General features: G+C 27.4%; 2 protein-coding genes across 3 annotated transcripts; one reads left to right on the plus strand and one right to left on the minus strand.

The window, feature by feature from the left end:
• Nucleotides 1-2135: 2135 nt before the first annotated feature.
• LOC109815376 (protein STRICTOSIDINE SYNTHASE-LIKE 5) lies at nucleotides 2136-12418 on the plus strand. The gene is made up of 4 exons (XM_020380088.3): nucleotides 2136-2666; nucleotides 5467-5774; nucleotides 10923-11055; nucleotides 11994-12418. Exons 1-4 carry the CDS (start codon nucleotides 2226-2228, stop codon nucleotides 12267-12269), a joined length of 1158 nt encoding a protein of 385 aa, XP_020235677.1. The 5' UTR covers nucleotides 2136-2225; the 3' UTR covers nucleotides 12270-12418.
• On the minus strand, nucleotides 11873-16484 carry LOC109815375 (isovalerate--CoA ligase AAE2). Of its 2 annotated transcripts, none has more exons than XM_020380087.3 (2): nucleotides 16071-16484; nucleotides 11873-13926 (listed from the first exon to the last, which is right to left on the minus strand). In XM_020380087.3, exons 1-2 carry the CDS (start codon nucleotides 16458-16460, stop codon nucleotides 12487-12489), a joined length of 1830 nt encoding a protein of 609 aa, XP_020235676.1. In that variant the 5' UTR covers nucleotides 16461-16484; the 3' UTR covers nucleotides 11873-12486. The 2 variants fall into 2 exon arrangements, with proteins under 2 accessions (XP_020235676.1, XP_029130600.1); XM_029274767.2 differs by lacking the exon at nucleotides 16071-16484 and adding an exon at nucleotides 14585-15180.
• Between the last annotated feature and the right edge of the window lie 3360 nt (nucleotides 16485-19844).

Below are 19844 nucleotides of genomic sequence, written 5' to 3' on the forward strand. Positions count from 1 at the left end.
ATTAATAAAATAATGTTAAACAATATAATTATCATAATATATTTTGTTATTATTATTTATTTTTATAAAAATTATTATTATTTTCATTATTATTAATATTATTATTATTTATTATAATTAGTATCATTATTATTTATTATGTTTTTAATAAATTATACCTATTAATATAATTTTATTGTAATTATTATTATTTACAATAAATAATATTATACTCATTTTTAATCCAAGAGTAAAAGTGTAAATTTATATCCATCTATTAAATTTTTAATTTTTATCTATCATTAAATTTAAAGCAAATATTTAAATTAAATTATTTTTAAATTAATATTTTATATTTATTTTTTTAGTTAAAATTTATATATTTATCTTTTAATTATAATAATTATAAACTTTATTTTAACCTAAGGGCAAAATAGTAATCTTACACAATTATCAATTAAAAAATTTATTTTTATCTATCACATTAATCAATTTACTCACAAACTTTCACAAACTTTCTCTACACTTTCTACTCATTTTCCCTTAATGCAAACAATCTCACTTTCCATTCATTTTTCCTTCAAATTCCTATTTTTTCACTCCTCCTTTTCCATCCTCAAATCCAAACAAATCCTACAGGCCCTACGTTATCTTTAAAAGAGTTACTATATATTCCAAACGATAAGTCGAATCAGCAATCAAATAATTAAAATATTAATATTTTTAAATAAATTTATTATAAAATGATTATTTAATTTAATATTTTATTGTTTAAATCAGTTTTTTATTAATTCGGATCATGTTTCGGAATAACTTTTTAAACCACAAGAAAACACGCATGTGGACAACTACGTCGATCCAGTAGCGAAGTCCCAGAACTTAGGTCCACCCATGCTGCGGCTGTCGATCTGTCATTAGTATTTATTATTAATTATCTTCTATATATAATATGAATCCATATTTTAAGTGAGTGTATTTTTAGAATTATTTTTTCGACGAGAGAATTTTTTTAAAAAAATTAATTATATATCTAAATATTATTTTAATTTATACAATCGAGAGATTAAATATTTATTATATATAATTAAAGTTTGTAATAAATTATATATAAATAAATATTATATTTATAAATATTAATATATATTTAAAATTTGTACAAATAAATACTCTTAAACAAATAAATTATATTTTAAAATTTTGAAAAATAATTAATTTTTATATATTAAACATGAATCTTTATCTTATATTAAATTATTTTTAGAAACTCTTCTTTAATGATACGATATTTAAAATTTTTAATTTTTTTAATTAATTTAATTTAATTTATTAAAACTATTTATGACTAAAATAATAAATTATCAATAAATAAAAATAATATTATACTACAATATAAATTATTTATCATAAATATGAAATATAATTTATATATATAAAAATATCTTTCTATACAAATTTTAAATATAATTTACATATTCAAATATAATATTTATTTATATATATTATTTATTATAATTTTTAGTTATATATAAATATTTAGCATGTTACTAATTTATATTGTAGCACAATATTTTTTTTTCTTATAATTTATTTTAAAAATATTAAATTTTTAATTCATAAATAATTATGTTAAATAAATATAAATTAAATAAAAAGTTAAAAAATTCTTAAAATTTCTTTTATAGAAGAAAATTTTCAAAATATATTCTCTTAACTCATGTCTAATACATAAGAGTTGATTTAATTTTTATTTATCATAACTATTTATAAATTAAACTATAATATTTTAAAATAAATTATTAATTAATAAAAATAATATAATATTATAATATAAATTATTTATCATAAATTTAAAATATAATTTATATTAAAATATAATTTTTCTTTATATATAATTTATTTTAATTTTTAATTATATAATAATATTTTTTTTTTAAAATAAGAAAAATTATAAAAATAGTCCAAGTAAACAATAAATCCAAGTTCTCATATATCCAATCACTTAAGCTAATCCTAATAATCTATATAATAATATTTAAGTTATGCATTACATTGATTATAATATTATTAATAATAAATTAATAATAATTAAAGTAAAAATCACATGGAGCTTTCTGTCATTATATGCGACTCTGTCAAAAGCACTTAGTCATAATAACTCAATCTCATACGTAACAATTCTTGAACCTTGAAAACACAAGTTATCACTACTGAAGTTAAACCTATCTTGTTACCACCACTTGTTTCCAATGTCTCAGTCTGCTTCTGAAAACACAAGTGCGAGAACTCGCACGAGAACGAGAACAAGCTTATGGTTCTCTGCATCGTTTTATGCTCTCGTTCTCCCTGTGCTGGTGGCTGCGATTCTCTACCGGCTCGAACCCTTCCAACCGGTTCTTTTGCCGGTTCCGCTGAGCCCGTCCACCGTGGTGGTTCCCGCACGTAACAATCGCGTGCTGCGAGGGGCTGAAGCTGTGGCTCAGGGACAAGTGCAGGGTCCCGAAGACTTGGCCTATGACGCTGCGACACGTGTCATCTACACTGGATGCGAGGATGGGTGGATCAAGCGATTCACGGTGAACGACTCGGTGGCTGACTCGGTCGTTGAAAAATGGGTCAACACCGGCGGAAGACCACTTGGTATAGCTTTGAAACGGAATGGTGATCTCATCGTTGCCGACGCCCAAAAGGTATCTTTTATTATTATTAAAATTAATGACCAATATCACTTCATGATAAATATAAAAAATAATTTAATCAAAAAAAATATAAAATAATAAAAATTTTAAAATATGATGATGAAAAAAATTTATATAATAAAAAAGTATAAAAAGGAAAATATTTCTTATTTATTTATATATATATATATATATATATATATATATATATTAGTAGAGTGAAAACATTTTATATATCTCTATATTTTATTTGATAAAAATATTTAAGAATTATTAATATTTATTAAAAAATATGCTACAATTGATCTTTAGGATTCAAGGTTTCAAGATTAAATTTAGATATTTTTTTTTAAGATATGAAAGATTATAAAAATGATAATAATGAAGATTGAATCTAGGTTTTCATGTTTCTAATCATCATAATTTCTCTATACTTAACTACTAGACTAATTATATAGTGATTGTTAAAATCTTAGATATGATAAAATCTTAGATATGATAAATATAGTTAATTTTTAATATTATTTTTTATTATTTAAAAATTTAAGATAAAAATGTCTAAAAAAAATTATAAAAAAATAGTTATATTCAATATTATATATTTATATCTATTTATAAAAGGGATTGGAATATATAATCACTTTTATTCTTTACTTTTTAGTGAATTATTATATCTTTTAGATGTAATTTTTTTATATATATTTTATCTAAATAATTATCTATAATTTTTTAATATTATATATATATATATATATATAATTATTAGAGACAGTGTCCCGACCCTCTAATAAGTATAAATATAATATAAGTAAATAAATGATTTCGTGTTTATATAAAGATAATACAGATAAATAAATAATTTCATGTTTTCAAAGGTAAAGATATTTCCTCAAAGAAATAGCCAAGAATAAAATGAAGTTGGATACACCATACGCTATGAATGAATTAGAAATTGTAATTTATTTTTAGATTTTAAGATAATTATTATCAAAATTAATAAGTATAGTATGCATAGATTGTCATCAGATCCGATGTGATATCTTTTCCTTTTTTTCTTCATATTGTCTTTTGCTACATCTACTATTTCTTTTCCATATAAAGAAAGCTATTTACTCAAAAAGATATCGAAAGGGCACCCGTTCTCTGTTTTGAATAGTTTATCTTTATGCTATGGTCAAAATGAACATGTAAATACTGTTACAAATATATAGTTGATTTCTTTTCTGTTATATTATTTTTTTAATATTAAAAATTAGAGTACATATAATTTAAAAGTAGAATCTTTATCACTCTTATATTAATTTACGAGACTATTTTTAGAAATTTTTTTAATAAAAATATTTTAGAACTGTTCTTTAGTTAAAGAGTTTTTAAAGATTTTATCTTATTTAATTTTATTTATTATATTTATTTATAAATTATTTTAATATTTTTAAATTAAATTATTAATAATTAAAAATAATTTTATTCCACAATATAAATTATTTATTATAAATTATCCCTTATAAATTAAGCAGAAATTTTTATCACAAAGTATTTTTAAGATTTTTTTAATTTTTTATCTAATTCAATTTTATTTATCATATTTATTTATGAATTAAATTTTATATATTAAAATAAATTATTAATAAATAAAAATAATATTGTAATACGATATAAATTATTTCTCATAAGTTTATAATATAATTTATATATTAAAAATATTTATTTATAAAATTTTAAGTATAATTTATATATTCGATCATAATATCTATTTGTATATATAATTTATTATAAATTTTAATTATATAATAAATATTTAACATATGCAAGCTTAAAATACATAAATATAATTCATAAATTTAAAATATTTATTCATGTAATTTTTAATATATTATTTATTTATTTCTGAAATTTATTATAAATTTAAATTATATATAATAAAAAAATTTATGTACACTACACAGAATAAAATGTTAATTATTTTTTAAATGTATTTCACATACTATCGTGGAAATTAATAAAAAAAATCATTTTGCAACCATTCTAAACTGCTTTTTATTTATTTATTTATATATTTATATATGTACTTCATCATCTTAATTGTATATGGTTATCGATTTATCATCTTTTATTTCTCTTGTAAGTTGAATTTAAATGATTTTTTAAATAAGTTGAAAATGACTCAATATCACAATTTAAATTATTTGATATAAATATAAAATATAATTTATATTTATATATTAATTCTTATATATTAGATACAAACAACTTCTTGTGCAAATGTATTTTTAAGAATTTTTTAATTTTTTATTTAATTTGATTTTTATTTATCATAATTATTAATAAATTAAATATTAATATCTTTAAAAAATTAATTAATAAATAAAAATGATCTCATATTACAATATAAATTATTTATCATAAATATAAAATATAATTTTATATGTTTAAAAATATTGATTTATATAAATTTTAAGTATAATTTATATTTTTAAATATAATATTTATTTGTATAAATAATTTATTATAAATTTTAATTATATACAATAAAAATTTAGCATCTGTATAAAATACTAGTTGATGCACAAAGAAAACTAATTTAATAAGTAAGTTGTTATAAGCCTATGAGGTTTTTTTTTTTTTTCTTTTTGGGTAAAGTCCTAGTAAATATTACAAGTTTGATTGTTTTTTGCTTAAAGATAAAAACACTATTTTTTATATAGATTAGTATAATTTAATTGTTCTTTGATTTAAGTAATTTTTATTTTTATTTTTTACTTTTTTGTACTTCATGGTTTGTGAGCACTGAGTTATCGAATTAATTATGCAGGGACTACTGAGAGTGACGAGTGAAAAGGAGGTTGAGCTGTTGGTCGATGAGTTTGAAGGATTAAAATTCAAATTAACAGATGAAGTTGACATAGGAGATGATGGTACCATTTATTTCACGGATGCATCACACAAATACTCTCTGAAAGATGCTCTCTTAGACATCTTAGAAGGCAAGCCTAATGGCAGATTATTGAGCTATAATCCAGCAACAAAGAAAACAACCCTACTTGTCCAAAATCTCTACTTTGCCAATGGGGTTGCCGTCTCACCAGATCAACAATTTGTGGTCTTCTGTGAATCTGTTCTGTAAGTTATTTTCTTACCTAAAGTACCTATGAATTTAATAGGCTTAATTGGTTTTGGTCCCTGTAATTTCTACGATTATGCAATTTAGGTTCCATCAACATTCATTCTAGAATTTTATCATACATTAAATAGGGGAAAATTGTATTACTTAATCTTACATCTAAATCAGTGGCGGCTGTAGTATGGACCAGAAGAACCACTCTGTCTAAGATCTCATTTTTTTTTATGAGCACCCACTTCTTAGATGTCATGAGTTTCTATGTGACGTATCATAGGTTCACCATTATTAAACCTTTTTCTAATATACCATGTTCTCTAAGAATAGTAATCTCTAAGAATAGCTTGTAATGATCCAATAGGTCCCCACACTTTGATGTTTAGCCACTAGCAATGAGAAACATAAATATCATTACTAAGATTTACATGCAAGTAATTCTTGGATATATGCAACAATATATATATATAAAAGAAAATAATTTATTGAAATCATAAAAGTTCCTCAATGGAATTGAAACTATAACATAGATCATGTACAAATATATATAACTACAACAAAATCCAACTGGAAGCATAAAATCCTAGTTGTTAGTCAAACAACATCTATATTCCTTCTCTAGTGTATCCCTACCCTACTCTCATATAAATATGGTCATCTCAGTTCAACCACAAGAAATTATGTAAGGTTAAGTTAGTATTAAAAAATAATCAACAGTATAGAAGAATAAACTAATATATCACAACTAAAATGACTCAATTTTGAACAACCACTTAAAGTTATAACTTAGCAAACATCAACACAACTACACAATTTCTCATCATACAATACACTTATACAATTCATCAACATCTCAACATGGTATATGAATAATGCAACATATCAACACATCATATGTACAATACAACAACTACATGCATCATCACACATTCAACTAAGATATCTTATAACACAGATGAACAATCATGACTTAATCATCATCAACATAATCATTTCCAACACTACGCAACATACAACATCTCTACATTTCAACTTTCATTCGTCTTACAACTTTAAACAACTTATATAACCACATATATCATTCTAGCTCCATATACAAGACATTAGAATCATATAGCAACATACAACATGTGAGGGATTTGTGACACCCTCTACTCAACATACATATACAGTAATTATAAATAAAATAAAATTCTTCATCATAAAATAATCAAATATCCAACCACATAAGGGTAAAGAGCTCACATTCATAAACTTAATCCAAATAACATGTCAGTGAAATTACAAAGAAATAAAGCTGAGTTTTCTAAAATAATTTAATAAAAACATCCTAATCTAATCTTATTTATGCCCCGATGTCACATATCCTATCAGAGCAAAACCCAACATAGAAGCCTAAGCTTCATCACCAACATCCTCAGCCTCACATTGATGATCACTTGTATAATAATCAAAGAAAAACAACACAAGAGAAAAGGGAGTGAGAAACATCTCACTCTGGCTCATAGTGTAGAAATATACGCCGGATAGCCAAACACAAATAAAATAGGTATAACATAGATAAATTAATAATAACATCACATCTCACTCATCCAAGACGTAAACCATCACGTTATCATATAATGTTAAAAATACATAAGTATGGACACAGACTACATATTATCATGCATGTGACCCCAGTAACATATCACATGGCATATTGCTACTAGCAATGCACGAAGAGTAATCTAGGAGTACATGCCTAGTCACACCCTCTACGCACTCTCACTAGAAGGACATACTACTAGGGTCTCGTCGGGATAGCTAAGCTGCGCAAGATACATCTCATGCACACAATGAGCGAGACTGAGACTTACAAATCGAGCTATCCCTAAGGACTAATCCCCAAAGCTTTTACACTAGGGGTCTTCCCTGGCGGTGTATTCCATATCGTACCCTTAAAAACATTTATGCACATGATGCATGTCAATCAAGACTTGCTTTTCTCATATCACATTTTCATGTCTCATTCTCATATAACATTATCACATCTCATTGTCATATCACATTATCACATTATCACATTATCGCATTATCACATCTCATTGTCATATCACATTATCACATCACATTCACAATTTTCACAAAGCACTTTAATTCATATCAAAATTCATCTATTTGCGAAATTAAACACATATTCATACATCTCATACAACAAGGAATACAACAGAACAATTAAAAAGAAAAATAGAAAATATTCATATTTTGCCTGTTTCTCATAGGGTTCTTTCAAGAACCCACAGAGCACTCTAATTCATACAATAAACATCTTACTCATATAATTGCCTCTTACAATTACAAATACATTCCCTTAGGGTTTCCCATAGGAACCCATAGAGATCTTAAAATTATATATTTATATTTAAATATAGGAAAAACAATAGAAGGAACATATATAATTAGGAAAAATTCCTCATACATGAGCATACAACAAACAACAAACATAGGATTGAGGGCCAATCCTACTACCCAACATACATTCCCATACCCAGAGCAAGATTTCTCACTCCCCCCTTACCTCGATAAGAAGGAGCTGAAACTAAAACCGGATCTTGCTAGTCTCCTCCTCTAGGTTCCCCTATGGTCTTTAGAGAGTATAGAAGAAAAATATGTCAAAAGTGAAAAATGTGCTTTTGGAGTGCAAGAGCGTGCTATTTATAGGCATCAGATGTGGCCAGAACAGTCCGTTTCAAATTCAGAATGACCCATTCTAGAATCATTCGTTATGCATAAAATTCATATCCAGAAAGGTCCGTTCTCAAACTAGAATGGTCTGTTCTGGGATTACAATTTAACCCACAACGACCATTATTGGAACGACCCATTCCCAAAGTGGAACGGCCCGTTCTGGGTTCGCATATTGCTCATAACATCATGTGTTGGAACGACCCGTTTCAATATAGTCTTTTTAGGTCATTTTAGTAGTCTGGAACGGCCCGTTCTAGTTTGAGAACGACCCGTTTTGGGCTACTAAAAATCAAAGTATTACAAAATAATTTTTTTTTATAAATATTTATTATTAAAATACTCATAATTATTAAAAACATCTAAAATATTCTATAAAACTCATTAAAATAACTATTAGAAAATAATCTCCATAAATATAAAAATAAATAATAGTTAACCATTATGCTAGTAGAAAATTCGGGATGTTACAAGATCCAATTATCACATATACTCAACACTTAGCCAATTGAACAACACATTTTCAATTGGTAACCCACGCTCGTCGCCATTCGTTCCATGCCCAATGTCATTAAGGCATAAAGCCTCTAGCTCGCCCACACTTGGTACCAAACCACCAACACTCGGCATGAATGTGGTAGAAAGCCTCTGTGGCAATCATGACTAGTGTAGCAAAACTTATGCCCGACCCCATTTCAAGCAAAGATCCTTTGTTTAATCCATGCCCGATGTCACTACATTGGCACCTAACATCATTTAGGCAGAGAACTTCTATGTTGGTCATGTTTGGCGCCACTCAACTAAGGCCTGACATCACCAAGTTAGAGAGCTCCAAGGGAATCCACATCCAACGCCATTCAATCCATGCTCGACATGACCAAGTTAGAGAGATTTCTTCTAACTCAAGCTTGGCGCTACTAATTCCATGCCCAATGAGAGTGAAGCAGAGAGCCACTGACCTACATAACATTTGACATCTTGGTGTTGCACTTGATGTGATGGTTATTTTTACACTTGGCAAAAGCATGATATGGCTCTCCACACCTTAAACTCGAGGAAATCCAACATTCAATCCTAGAAAACACAACTATACAACATAATCAACTAGTTTCCAACTAGAATAACATGCAACCAAAATATGACAAAAATCACGAAATTCTTCTCAACATGTTCAAGAAACAATTCAAACACAAAACATAAGATTTTCACCTCTTAATCAACAACACAACCATAAATTTTGATGAACTCAAGCACCATACAATCCATGCATTACAACAAGAATCAAATATAAAAGCTTCTCTTACCTCTTATAATCAAATTAGAAAGAAAAGGAAGAGAAGATGAAGTCTCACAACCAACTCTACATAACAACTATGACTCTTTGATTCTCAACTCTGAATCACACCAATAGCCACAAAATCCACTTTCAGGAAGGGAGGGAAAAAATTAGTGGGGTCAAAAGAGAAAAATAGTTGTCCTTGAGTTTGAAAATTCCTTTCTCTAAGTTTTTTGAGTTTCAAAATTCCTTTCTCTAAGTTTTCTAAAGAAATATACTTATAAAATTTAAGTCTTAAATTAAATCTTACATACCATCATCAGACTAGTTAACTTAACCTTTGCTCAAAGTAATCTCTAAACAACTGAAAACTCTTAAGAATTCCTAAGTTCTTAGAGTTTTTTAATAATTAAATAGTAAACTACAACATATAATTTAATAAAATAATAATATTTTACAAAATATATAGTGTTATATAACACATAATCTCATAGAAATATATATATATATAGAGATAGATAGATAGAAAAAATATATGTTAAAATTGTTTGTTGTTAAGTTATTTACACCTTTGGATTTAAAATTTGGAGTTGTATAATTTTGGAATATTTATATGAGTATCATTTTTCTGTTTGCCCAAGAAAAAAAGAAAAACTCAAGACCGAAAAATAATAACCAAATTTGTTGCCAATAGCCACATTTTAGTTAATTGGTCGTACGATGTAGAAGTAATTGATAATGTAGGTGGAAACTGGAAACAATATTTGACATATCGGAATATTTAAAAATTATATAAAGTTCGTATTAGAGCTTCTGTGAGTTTTTTCATCTGTATTGCACATATCACATTTGCTCATGGACTCATGGTTGAAATAGTTTCATAGAGAAAAGAATACTTTTTTTTGACATGTGTTAAGTTTGTCAATTAAGAGATTATTGATATCGTCAATTTTTGTTTCAATTTGGATGTCAAATTTTAACATTTAACGAAAATTAAGGACTAAAATTACACAAACACCAAAGGGGGTATCACGACTGCATTTAGGTCAATTTCATATATACTGGCACTTATTTACCATCTCTGTCAAAGTGTATAAAATAAGGGCACTTATTTATAACTTGATTCCTTATTTCGAATGTACTATTTCTGCAGAATGAGATGCAATAAATATCACTTACAGGGCCCTAAAAAAGGAACCATAGAGAAGTTCTGTGACGTACCTGGCATGCCTGACAACATTCATTATGATGATGGACAACGACAGTATTTGATCGCAATATTCACGGTAATGTAACCAAATTCATCTGTCACAAAAAAGATAAAAAAAACATAGCAGCACATGCTTTTATTCACCTTAGGAAAATACTAGATCCTCCGAATATATATTTCGAATTATCTTCCGATTAATAAAATTTATATTTTATAATTTAAAAATTATAAACGCCAATGACAAATAATTAAGAAAATAATTCAGAAGAATTTTCGATTAAAATTTTGAAGGATATCATTGCACTTCACCTTAATATCAGTTAGTTGATCATTAAAAGACCTTCAGTTAGTTAGCCGGCAACTATCATTGAAGTATTCAACTATGTATTGAAAAAGGAAAATATTATCATTTAAGTATTATATAAATCTTTATCATTAATTATATCTCTCTTTAAAATAAATGAAATGATAAAGAAATAGAGTTAAAAGTAATATTATATAATTTATAACTAAATTTAGATTTAGTTCTTTATTCTTTCTAATTATATAGTTTCAAAAATAAGTTTATTTTGGAAGTTTTTTTTTTTATCATGTTGAAATTAGTTAAATGATATGTTTTGGTGGTAGCAATGCCGTAATAGTAGAAAAAGTTGTGGTTAAATGTGACTTTTAAATTAAACTAAATTCGCAATAATAATAATAATTATTATTTTAAAAATAAATAAAAAGAAATTCGGGATCGAGTAAAAGTACATTTAAGCTCTCTCTATTTTTTTTTTATACACATAAGCTCTATATTAATCAAACATTTTTTTTTTTAAATTGCATTAGATTTAAGCTCTATATTAATCAAAGACGTTTTGTTTTTAAAATTAATTTTCAGAATCAAAATCTAAAAACTCGCAACTGTTCCAAAGTGCCCTTAAGGAATACGAATTGTCACATTACACAATTTTTCTCCAAAAGAAAAAATTATGTCTTGTTTGCTCACATGTTTTTGTGCAATACTTGCAGGCCCTTGCTCCTGAATTGGATATAGCATATAGATACCCTTTCATTAGGAAGGCCGTAGCAATTGTGATGAAGTATGTACTGAATCTATCTTTCTCGAAGAATGGAGGAGTTCTGGTCGTGGATTTAGAAGGAAAACCAACTGCACATTATTATGATCTCAAATTAGGATTGACTAGTGCAGTTAAAATCGGGAATCATATATATGGTGGTTCCATTTTATACCCTTTTGTAACACGTCTTGATATTGAGAAGTACCCTGCTCTCCCCACAGTTTAAACGACAAAGAACATCTTCTAAGGTTTTGATGTACAAGCAGATTTTTAGTTTCCTTAGTGTCATGTTGGTGCCATAAAAAAGGACTCATCTGAAAATTCCATTCATCTGTTATATATTTTGTTATAATAAAAATGGAATTTCTTGTAGAACTTGTTTCCAATTTTTTATTCTCTTTACTAATTTGAGCAACCAACTACAATGTATTACACTCTTGGGGTTACGAATTGCTGCCCAAAGCCTTGGCTATTTCCCTTAGAACATACTTCTGTATCTTCCCTGTTGAAGTTTTTGGCATATCTTGAAAAATGACTGTTTTAGGAGCCATGTAATGGGGCAAATGGTCCCTGCAAAAGTTTATTATTTCTTGAGAATCTACATCAAACCCTTCTTTCAACTTGACAAAAGCACAAGGTGTTTGACCCCAATGATCATCAGGCCTGGCAACAACTGCAGCTTCAAGAACAGCTGGGTGGCTATACAAAACTGTTTCTACTTCAACTGAGCTAATATTCTCTCCCCCTGAGATGATTATGTCCTTCAATCTGTCCTTAACTTCTATGTAACCATCAGAGTGTTTCACAGCTAGATCCCCAGTATGAAACCACCCCTCTTTGAAAGCTTCTTCTGTTGCTTTTAAGTCTCTAAAATATCCACTCATCACTGTGTTCCCTCTAAACATTACCTCCCCAATTGTTTTGCCATCAGATGGAACACTTTCCATTGTGGCAGGATCTTTCACATCAATTCCCTCCAAACCCACATGGGATACACCCTGCCTGGCTTTCATCTTTGATCTCTCTTCATGGGGCAAAAAGTCCCACTCAGGTCTCCATGCACAGAAAGTGCCTGGACCATATGTTTCTGTGAGGCCATACAGGTGAGAGATGCTAAAGCCAAACTCCTCCATCTTGGAAATGATCTGCGGCGGCGGCGGTGAACCGCCGGTCATCACCAACACCTTGTGATCGATCGGCTTCCGATCCGCCGCCGCAGAGTTCACAATCATGTTCAGCACTGTTGGTGCTCCTGCCATGTGTGTCACCTTATGCTGAGCTATATTGTCAAAAATGGTCTTTGGAGAGACCTTCCTAACACAAACATTGATCCCAAATTGTGATGCCACTCCCCAAGGGAGGCACCAACCGTTGCAGTGGAACATTGGAACATTCCAAAGATAAACAGGAAATAGGTCCATTCTAAAGAGTAGAACTGTTGCTAGAGTGTTCAGATAAGCACCCCTGTGACTGTAGACAACTCCTTTAGGCCTAGATGTGGTGCCAGAAGTGTAATTTATACTTATAGGATCCCATTCACTGTGGGGCCTCACTATGTCAAAACCATTGTGCCCATCAGCCAGAAGTCTCTCATACTCGTAACTAATTGATCTAATGTCAATGGTAGATGGGCAATCAGAGTCCGTAACTAGAACTAAAATTGGCAATTCTCTAGCCTCTTTTCGTAGCAGGTCCAATGCTTCCTGTGCAATTTGAAGTAGTTGGTAGTCTACAAAAACGACCTTTGCTTGTGAATGCTCCAGAAGGACTGAAACCATAGCTGCATCTAGGCGTGAGTTGAGGGTGCAAAGAATGGCTCCAGCCATTGGGACAGCAAAATGTAACTCATACATTGCAGGGACATTAGGGGATAGAGTGGCAACCTGTGTAGAAACAACATGGAATAGCATCAGTGATTCATTTAGCTTAGAAAGTCCCAAGATGCTTTCATCAATGCAGATTAGAATTGTTAAAATTAGAAGTGCAGGACATTTAGTAGTAAGTATTAGAAATATTATTGTATACGAATTATTAGAGTTATTAGTTTTTATTCTCTATATAAAGACTTGATGTAACCCTATTGTACACACATTCATCTTTTCAATACATTGCATTTTCAGTTTATCTTATTTTTCTCTTCTTTCTCTCCTTTGCACCATGTATTCAAACACAGTGTCACAGCAATACCATCCATCCTAGAAATTTGTTCCGCTGCTTCTTTCATATTTTCCCCTCTTTTTCCTCTTTCTATTTGTTCATTTTCTCAAGAAAATATCCATGGAAGATACATTCAACTCCTTTCTCTGTTTTAGTTTTTTCCCCCCAAGATTTCATCTACATTTCAAATTGAATTTGACTCATTCGAAAACTTTTTCTTTGTTCTCGAAATTTTCTTTTTCTAGAATAATCCTTAACATGAGACAAGTGTATTGTGTTGGCTATGGATATTGAAAATATGAATTCATCTAAACTATATTAAAAATCCTATATCGACTAATAAGATAATCATATTAATATATATAAATAAAAAATAATTCTTACCTTAAAAATTAATTGTTTAATAAGATTGAATTAGCCTCCATTATCCATCCATTTGTTAAGAACATGTAAGCATTGCGGTGCAGATGAAAGATCAAGTAACCTCAAGAAACAGGTGATATCTAAAAGCAACAACTAAAACATGAAGAAAAATCTATAGATAGTAACTTCAAAGAAAAATTGCTTCGATTTTTAATTCTAATTTAGTACGAGAGACTCAGTTAGTTCTGATGTTAATTAGATCATCCGCATATTTTAATTAGATGAAGCAGCACACCTTAAGCAAGCCTAAGTCTCCAACTTCCAACAACACCATTCTCAAACAAATCTGACTTTTCAGTTCAAAACTGCCAGCTATTCAATCAAATTACCACCTGTTGGGGTCACTCGAATAAAAGATTCACAGAACCTACTCAAAAAAAGCAAACAAATTTGGCACCAACGGGATACCTACCGTATGAACGAATCAGGATGGGTTATAGGCATAGGTATTCGGGGTTGGCTCGAAATGATAAAACGGAGAGAGGTTATTGGAGGTTGCTTGGGTAGATGAAGCGGTTATGACATAGAAGTTACTACGTCAGTTGTCGAAGGGATAAAATCACGTGGGACAGGTGGTTACGAGGAGTTATACTTAAAGCCAAGCGGCCAAGCGGTTTACGTAATGGACAGCGGTTATGCGTCCACGAACCCACAAAAAATTAACCACTCTCGATTATCTCTATAAATAGAAGAAGCAATCTTATGTACGTGGTCAGAAAAAATCATACTTGCACTCTCATAAGTACTCATCGACTGCGCATATGGCTTCCGTGCATAGGATTGTTGGGTATGACAACTTCTTGGCCATATTTTCTTTCTTTTTCTAGGATTAGTTTACTTTCCTTTAATTCCGTAGTTCATAGTTTATAGTTTATTATTTTTAAAAATCATTATATTGTAACTTGACAATTATGTGAACTGGATAATGATTTGTATTGTCAATATATATGTTGTTCATTCAATGTATTTGAATATTTACATGCATGAGAACTGTTTTATGATAACTATTGATGAATATCTAGAAATTGATGTATGTTGATTTTAGTTATTTAGCTTAGTTGTCACGTTAAACATTTGTTACCACACTAAGCATTTTGACAGATTAAAATTTCATATACCTAAATTGAAAAGAGGACACTTTTGCCAGTTTAAATAAAAAGAACTCATAAACAAACTTTCCCGGCAAACACCACCTTAGTTAAACCAATCATCACCACACCACCTAATTATGACAATAAATTTGCATTATAATATCAAAAATTAATTTTCTCGATTACAATTTTACTTTATCCTTACTCACTAGATTATCCAATTCAAGGGGTCCATGCATAGAATCAATAAATCAAAGGGAAAGTTACTTAAGTAGGCTGCATGAATAATTATAATTTTTTTGAGAAACATGCACACTAACTCACATCATCACAGGGAATGACAGAATAGAACTCACCACATCCCCACGTGAAATTCCCAACTGGGTCAAGGCAGAAGCAAGTTTAAGACAACGTTGGTGGGTTTGACCCCAATTATACTCCAAAGAACCATACACAAGCGATGTTCGGTCTCTGCAAACCTTGGCTGCTCTCTCTAGGAAGATCATAGGAGACAGAGGAACACAATTGGCAGAGCAACGAAGAAGACCCTCCATTGATTCCCACGAACCCGGATCATGGTCCTTGGAAAAGTTACTAACTTTGCGTAAATGATGATGGGATGAGTAAATGCGAGTTGATCTGAGAAGCCTTAGAGAACGTGTCCAGAACATGGTTTTGAAACTGTTTTTCTTGGTAAGAAATGACCCAATGGTCGGTTCATTTAATGGATTAGAATTCCAACTCATTATGGGGAGACTAAAATGATATATAACGGATATACAAAACAAATTTTAAGTTGCGTAGTCATAGTAGATAATGCTTTTTTATTTATAGATGCGGGTGAGGAACGATTCTTATTTGTTTGGACACTATATAGGGTGCTTCCAAAAGCATCAATTTAAGTTTCAGATCAATGGAGTAAGTGGGGTCATCGATCAAGACATTTATTATTTAGAAAATTAACCTCATCCAATGGGTACTTAAAGGTATGAGATAAATTAAAATTTGGTCCCATTCCAAGAAATAAATTACATTTTATATTCTAAATTACAATCAAACTTTGAAAAATAATTAAGTATTAATATCTATCTTTATTATAAAAGGGTATCCTGTTTTCATGTAATAATTTTTAAAATTATTTTATCTTTAGATTTTTAATAATAAAAATAATATTAAAAATTAACTAAACTTAAGACCTTGGGATTTAAAGACTAAATACAATATTAATTAATTTAATAAATATTAGTAATTTTTAAGCATTTTTAAATAATTTTAATGAATCATTAATTTAAGTGGAGATGAATTTAATCTCTTAAATAAGATCTTGAATTTGAAATTTATAAATAAAATAATAATAATAATTAAGAGGAGAGGTTTCACTAGGTAACCATTTTTTTTTTTACAAAGATGAGTATAATACACACCATGACAAATACACTTCTAAAATATACATACACTTCTTATTTTCTATTTGTTAGTTTAGATTTGAACAAAGTCGATAAATTTTAACTTATAATTCATTTAACTCGCTATCACGTTATTGTACTAAATTTTGTCATGTCAACTTGATAATTTATGTGTTACTTTTTTACACATTTTTTCTTATTTTAATTTTGTCACTTTTAATAAAATTTTATCTAATAAAAAAAGTTACACCTTTTTATTAAATTAAAAAAAATCCCTAATAGACTCGTGCGACATTACTACCAAATAGACTCACGTCACCATACTCAAGCAAGCCTTTGGCAAAAGTTAACAAGTCGCAATTCATGGGTTTGAGAACCTTCAAGCTCCCAAACAAGAAGAAGCACGAGGGAGATTACTTATCCTTTCTCACTTCTACATGTTCACGTCTCCACTTCTATTCCTTTTCCGCAATAGTTCTCGTGACAATTATTCATTTAAGACACATGCATCATATAGTTGGTTTTTCTTTTTTTTGTTTATCTTAAAATAAGTCTTCTTTGCTTGCAAATTATATGATGGTATTCTTTCTTTACTCTCATCTTTCTGTTGCTATTTTCATTAAGCAAGTTTCTCATTGAACATTACAATTCTCACGAAAATTATTTATTTAGATCAGATGAAGATGAATGGTATTCATTCTTTGCTCTTCTCTATAAAAAAAATGTTTTATTTGCTTAATTTTACTGTAAAAATGTTTGATAAAATTAACTTATAAATTAATTAAAAATTTATAAGTTAAAACTGAGAGGTAAAAAGTTATAAGTTTATATGTAAAATGATATTAAATGATTTTTATTATGAGAATGAGAAAATGATATGATAGGAAAAATATTTTTGAATTAGAAAGATCAATAAAGGATTTCAAATAAATTAATAAAAATATTAAAGGGAAAAAGAAAAAGAAAAACTAAAGACTTATAAGTTATAAATTACTTCAAGTAATTTATAAGTTAATTTTATAAAACATATCAATATAAAAATAATCTATAAGCTCAAAAAAAAAAAAGTTTATATAAACCTGTATCAAATAAGTTTATTTTCGTCAAATTAACTTATAAGTTATTGAAAAAAACTCATAAACTCTTAAAATGTCTTACTAAATACACACTATATTATATTTCTTATATCTTCACCACTCTCTTGAATATTCTAAAATACCAACAAGTATAAAATATATATTTTAATTATTTTAAAACATTTTGATGAACATGCAACAATAATTTTCACAATGAATTTTCATAAATTTTCTAAACAAACTACATCTTGGAAAGAAAAATGAAAATGTTCTTATTACTTAATTTGTAAGTTTAAATATATTTTTAGTCCTTATAAAATGGATGATTTTGATTTTTTTCATTATAAATTTTTTTCTTTATTTTTTTTATCTTTCTAAAATTTATAAAGATTATTTTCAGTACTTGTAAAATAAGTAAATTTTGATTTTAAAATTCTTATAAAATATTTTTCTTTGATTTTCATTCCTCTAAAATATAAATTCACTATTTCTAATCCTTACTTATCATTTTACGATAAATAAATAATATCTTTTAAAAATATATAATTTTTTTAGAAGTGTTAAATATCAATATGATATTAATAACTCTTATAGGTATTAGGTAACACTTAGATAATTATTTATTCTTTTAAAAAAAATAATTACATAAAAAAGTAAGTAATAAAAATAAAAATCTCAATTTTATAAGGATGAAAAACAAAGAAAACATTTTACAAGAATCAAAATTAAAAATTACTAATTTTATGAAAATTATAAACATATTTATGCTTTACTTTGTAACTCACATACTATATTATATCTTTTACATTTTGGATTTATGTTATCATTTATTTTAATCTCACGAACATTCTAAAGTACAATTATTAATATATTTATGTTTTTTTACAAAGAATAAAAAAAATGTTAAAAGTATAAGAAAATTCTGACCAAGATATTTTTACAGATAAATTATGACAGAAAAAAATTATCTTTTAAAATTTATTTAACCAACAATTATTCTTTTTATATCAATTTTTATTGTACATAATTAAATCTATAATTTATAATTATACATATCAATTCATATTATACATATATATATATATATATATATATATATATATATATATATGTGTGTGTGTGTGTGTGTGTGTTTATTTTTAAAAAATATCAATTCATATGGTTTATATTATTATAGTTTAAGTGATTTTATACAAATTTGTGCTACTTATTTTTTTTATTTTAATTAAGCTCATTTATTATAATTTATGTGTAATTATGTGAATTATAATTTATATAAAAATTCATTTTTTATTCATGGAATTTGAACAAAGATATCAATAAAAATTTAGAAGAGATAAAAAAAAACATAATACTATTAATCTTATTATTTTTATTCTTTTAATTTTTACAATTTCATTTCTATAATATTAAACAAATTGTACAACTTGACACTTTCGTATAATCTAAATAAAGAGAGAGAGAAAAAAAATTGTTATTCTATTCAGAAGACAATTGTAATTTATATATATTAAAAAAGATATTTAGATTTTTATCACAAAAATATATTTTATAAAAATTTATTATATTTTTCATTACGTAAATATTATAAAATATTTTATTTTCTCCGCTGAATATATTTTCGTCCCTGTATCATTGTAAATAAACA

Source organism: Cajanus cajan, chromosome 5 (genome assembly GCF_000230855.2).
Source record: "Cajanus cajan strain Asha chromosome 5, NIPB_CcT2T_4, whole genome shotgun sequence".
Taxonomy (NCBI): Eukaryota; Viridiplantae; Streptophyta; class Magnoliopsida; order Fabales; family Fabaceae; genus Cajanus; species Cajanus cajan.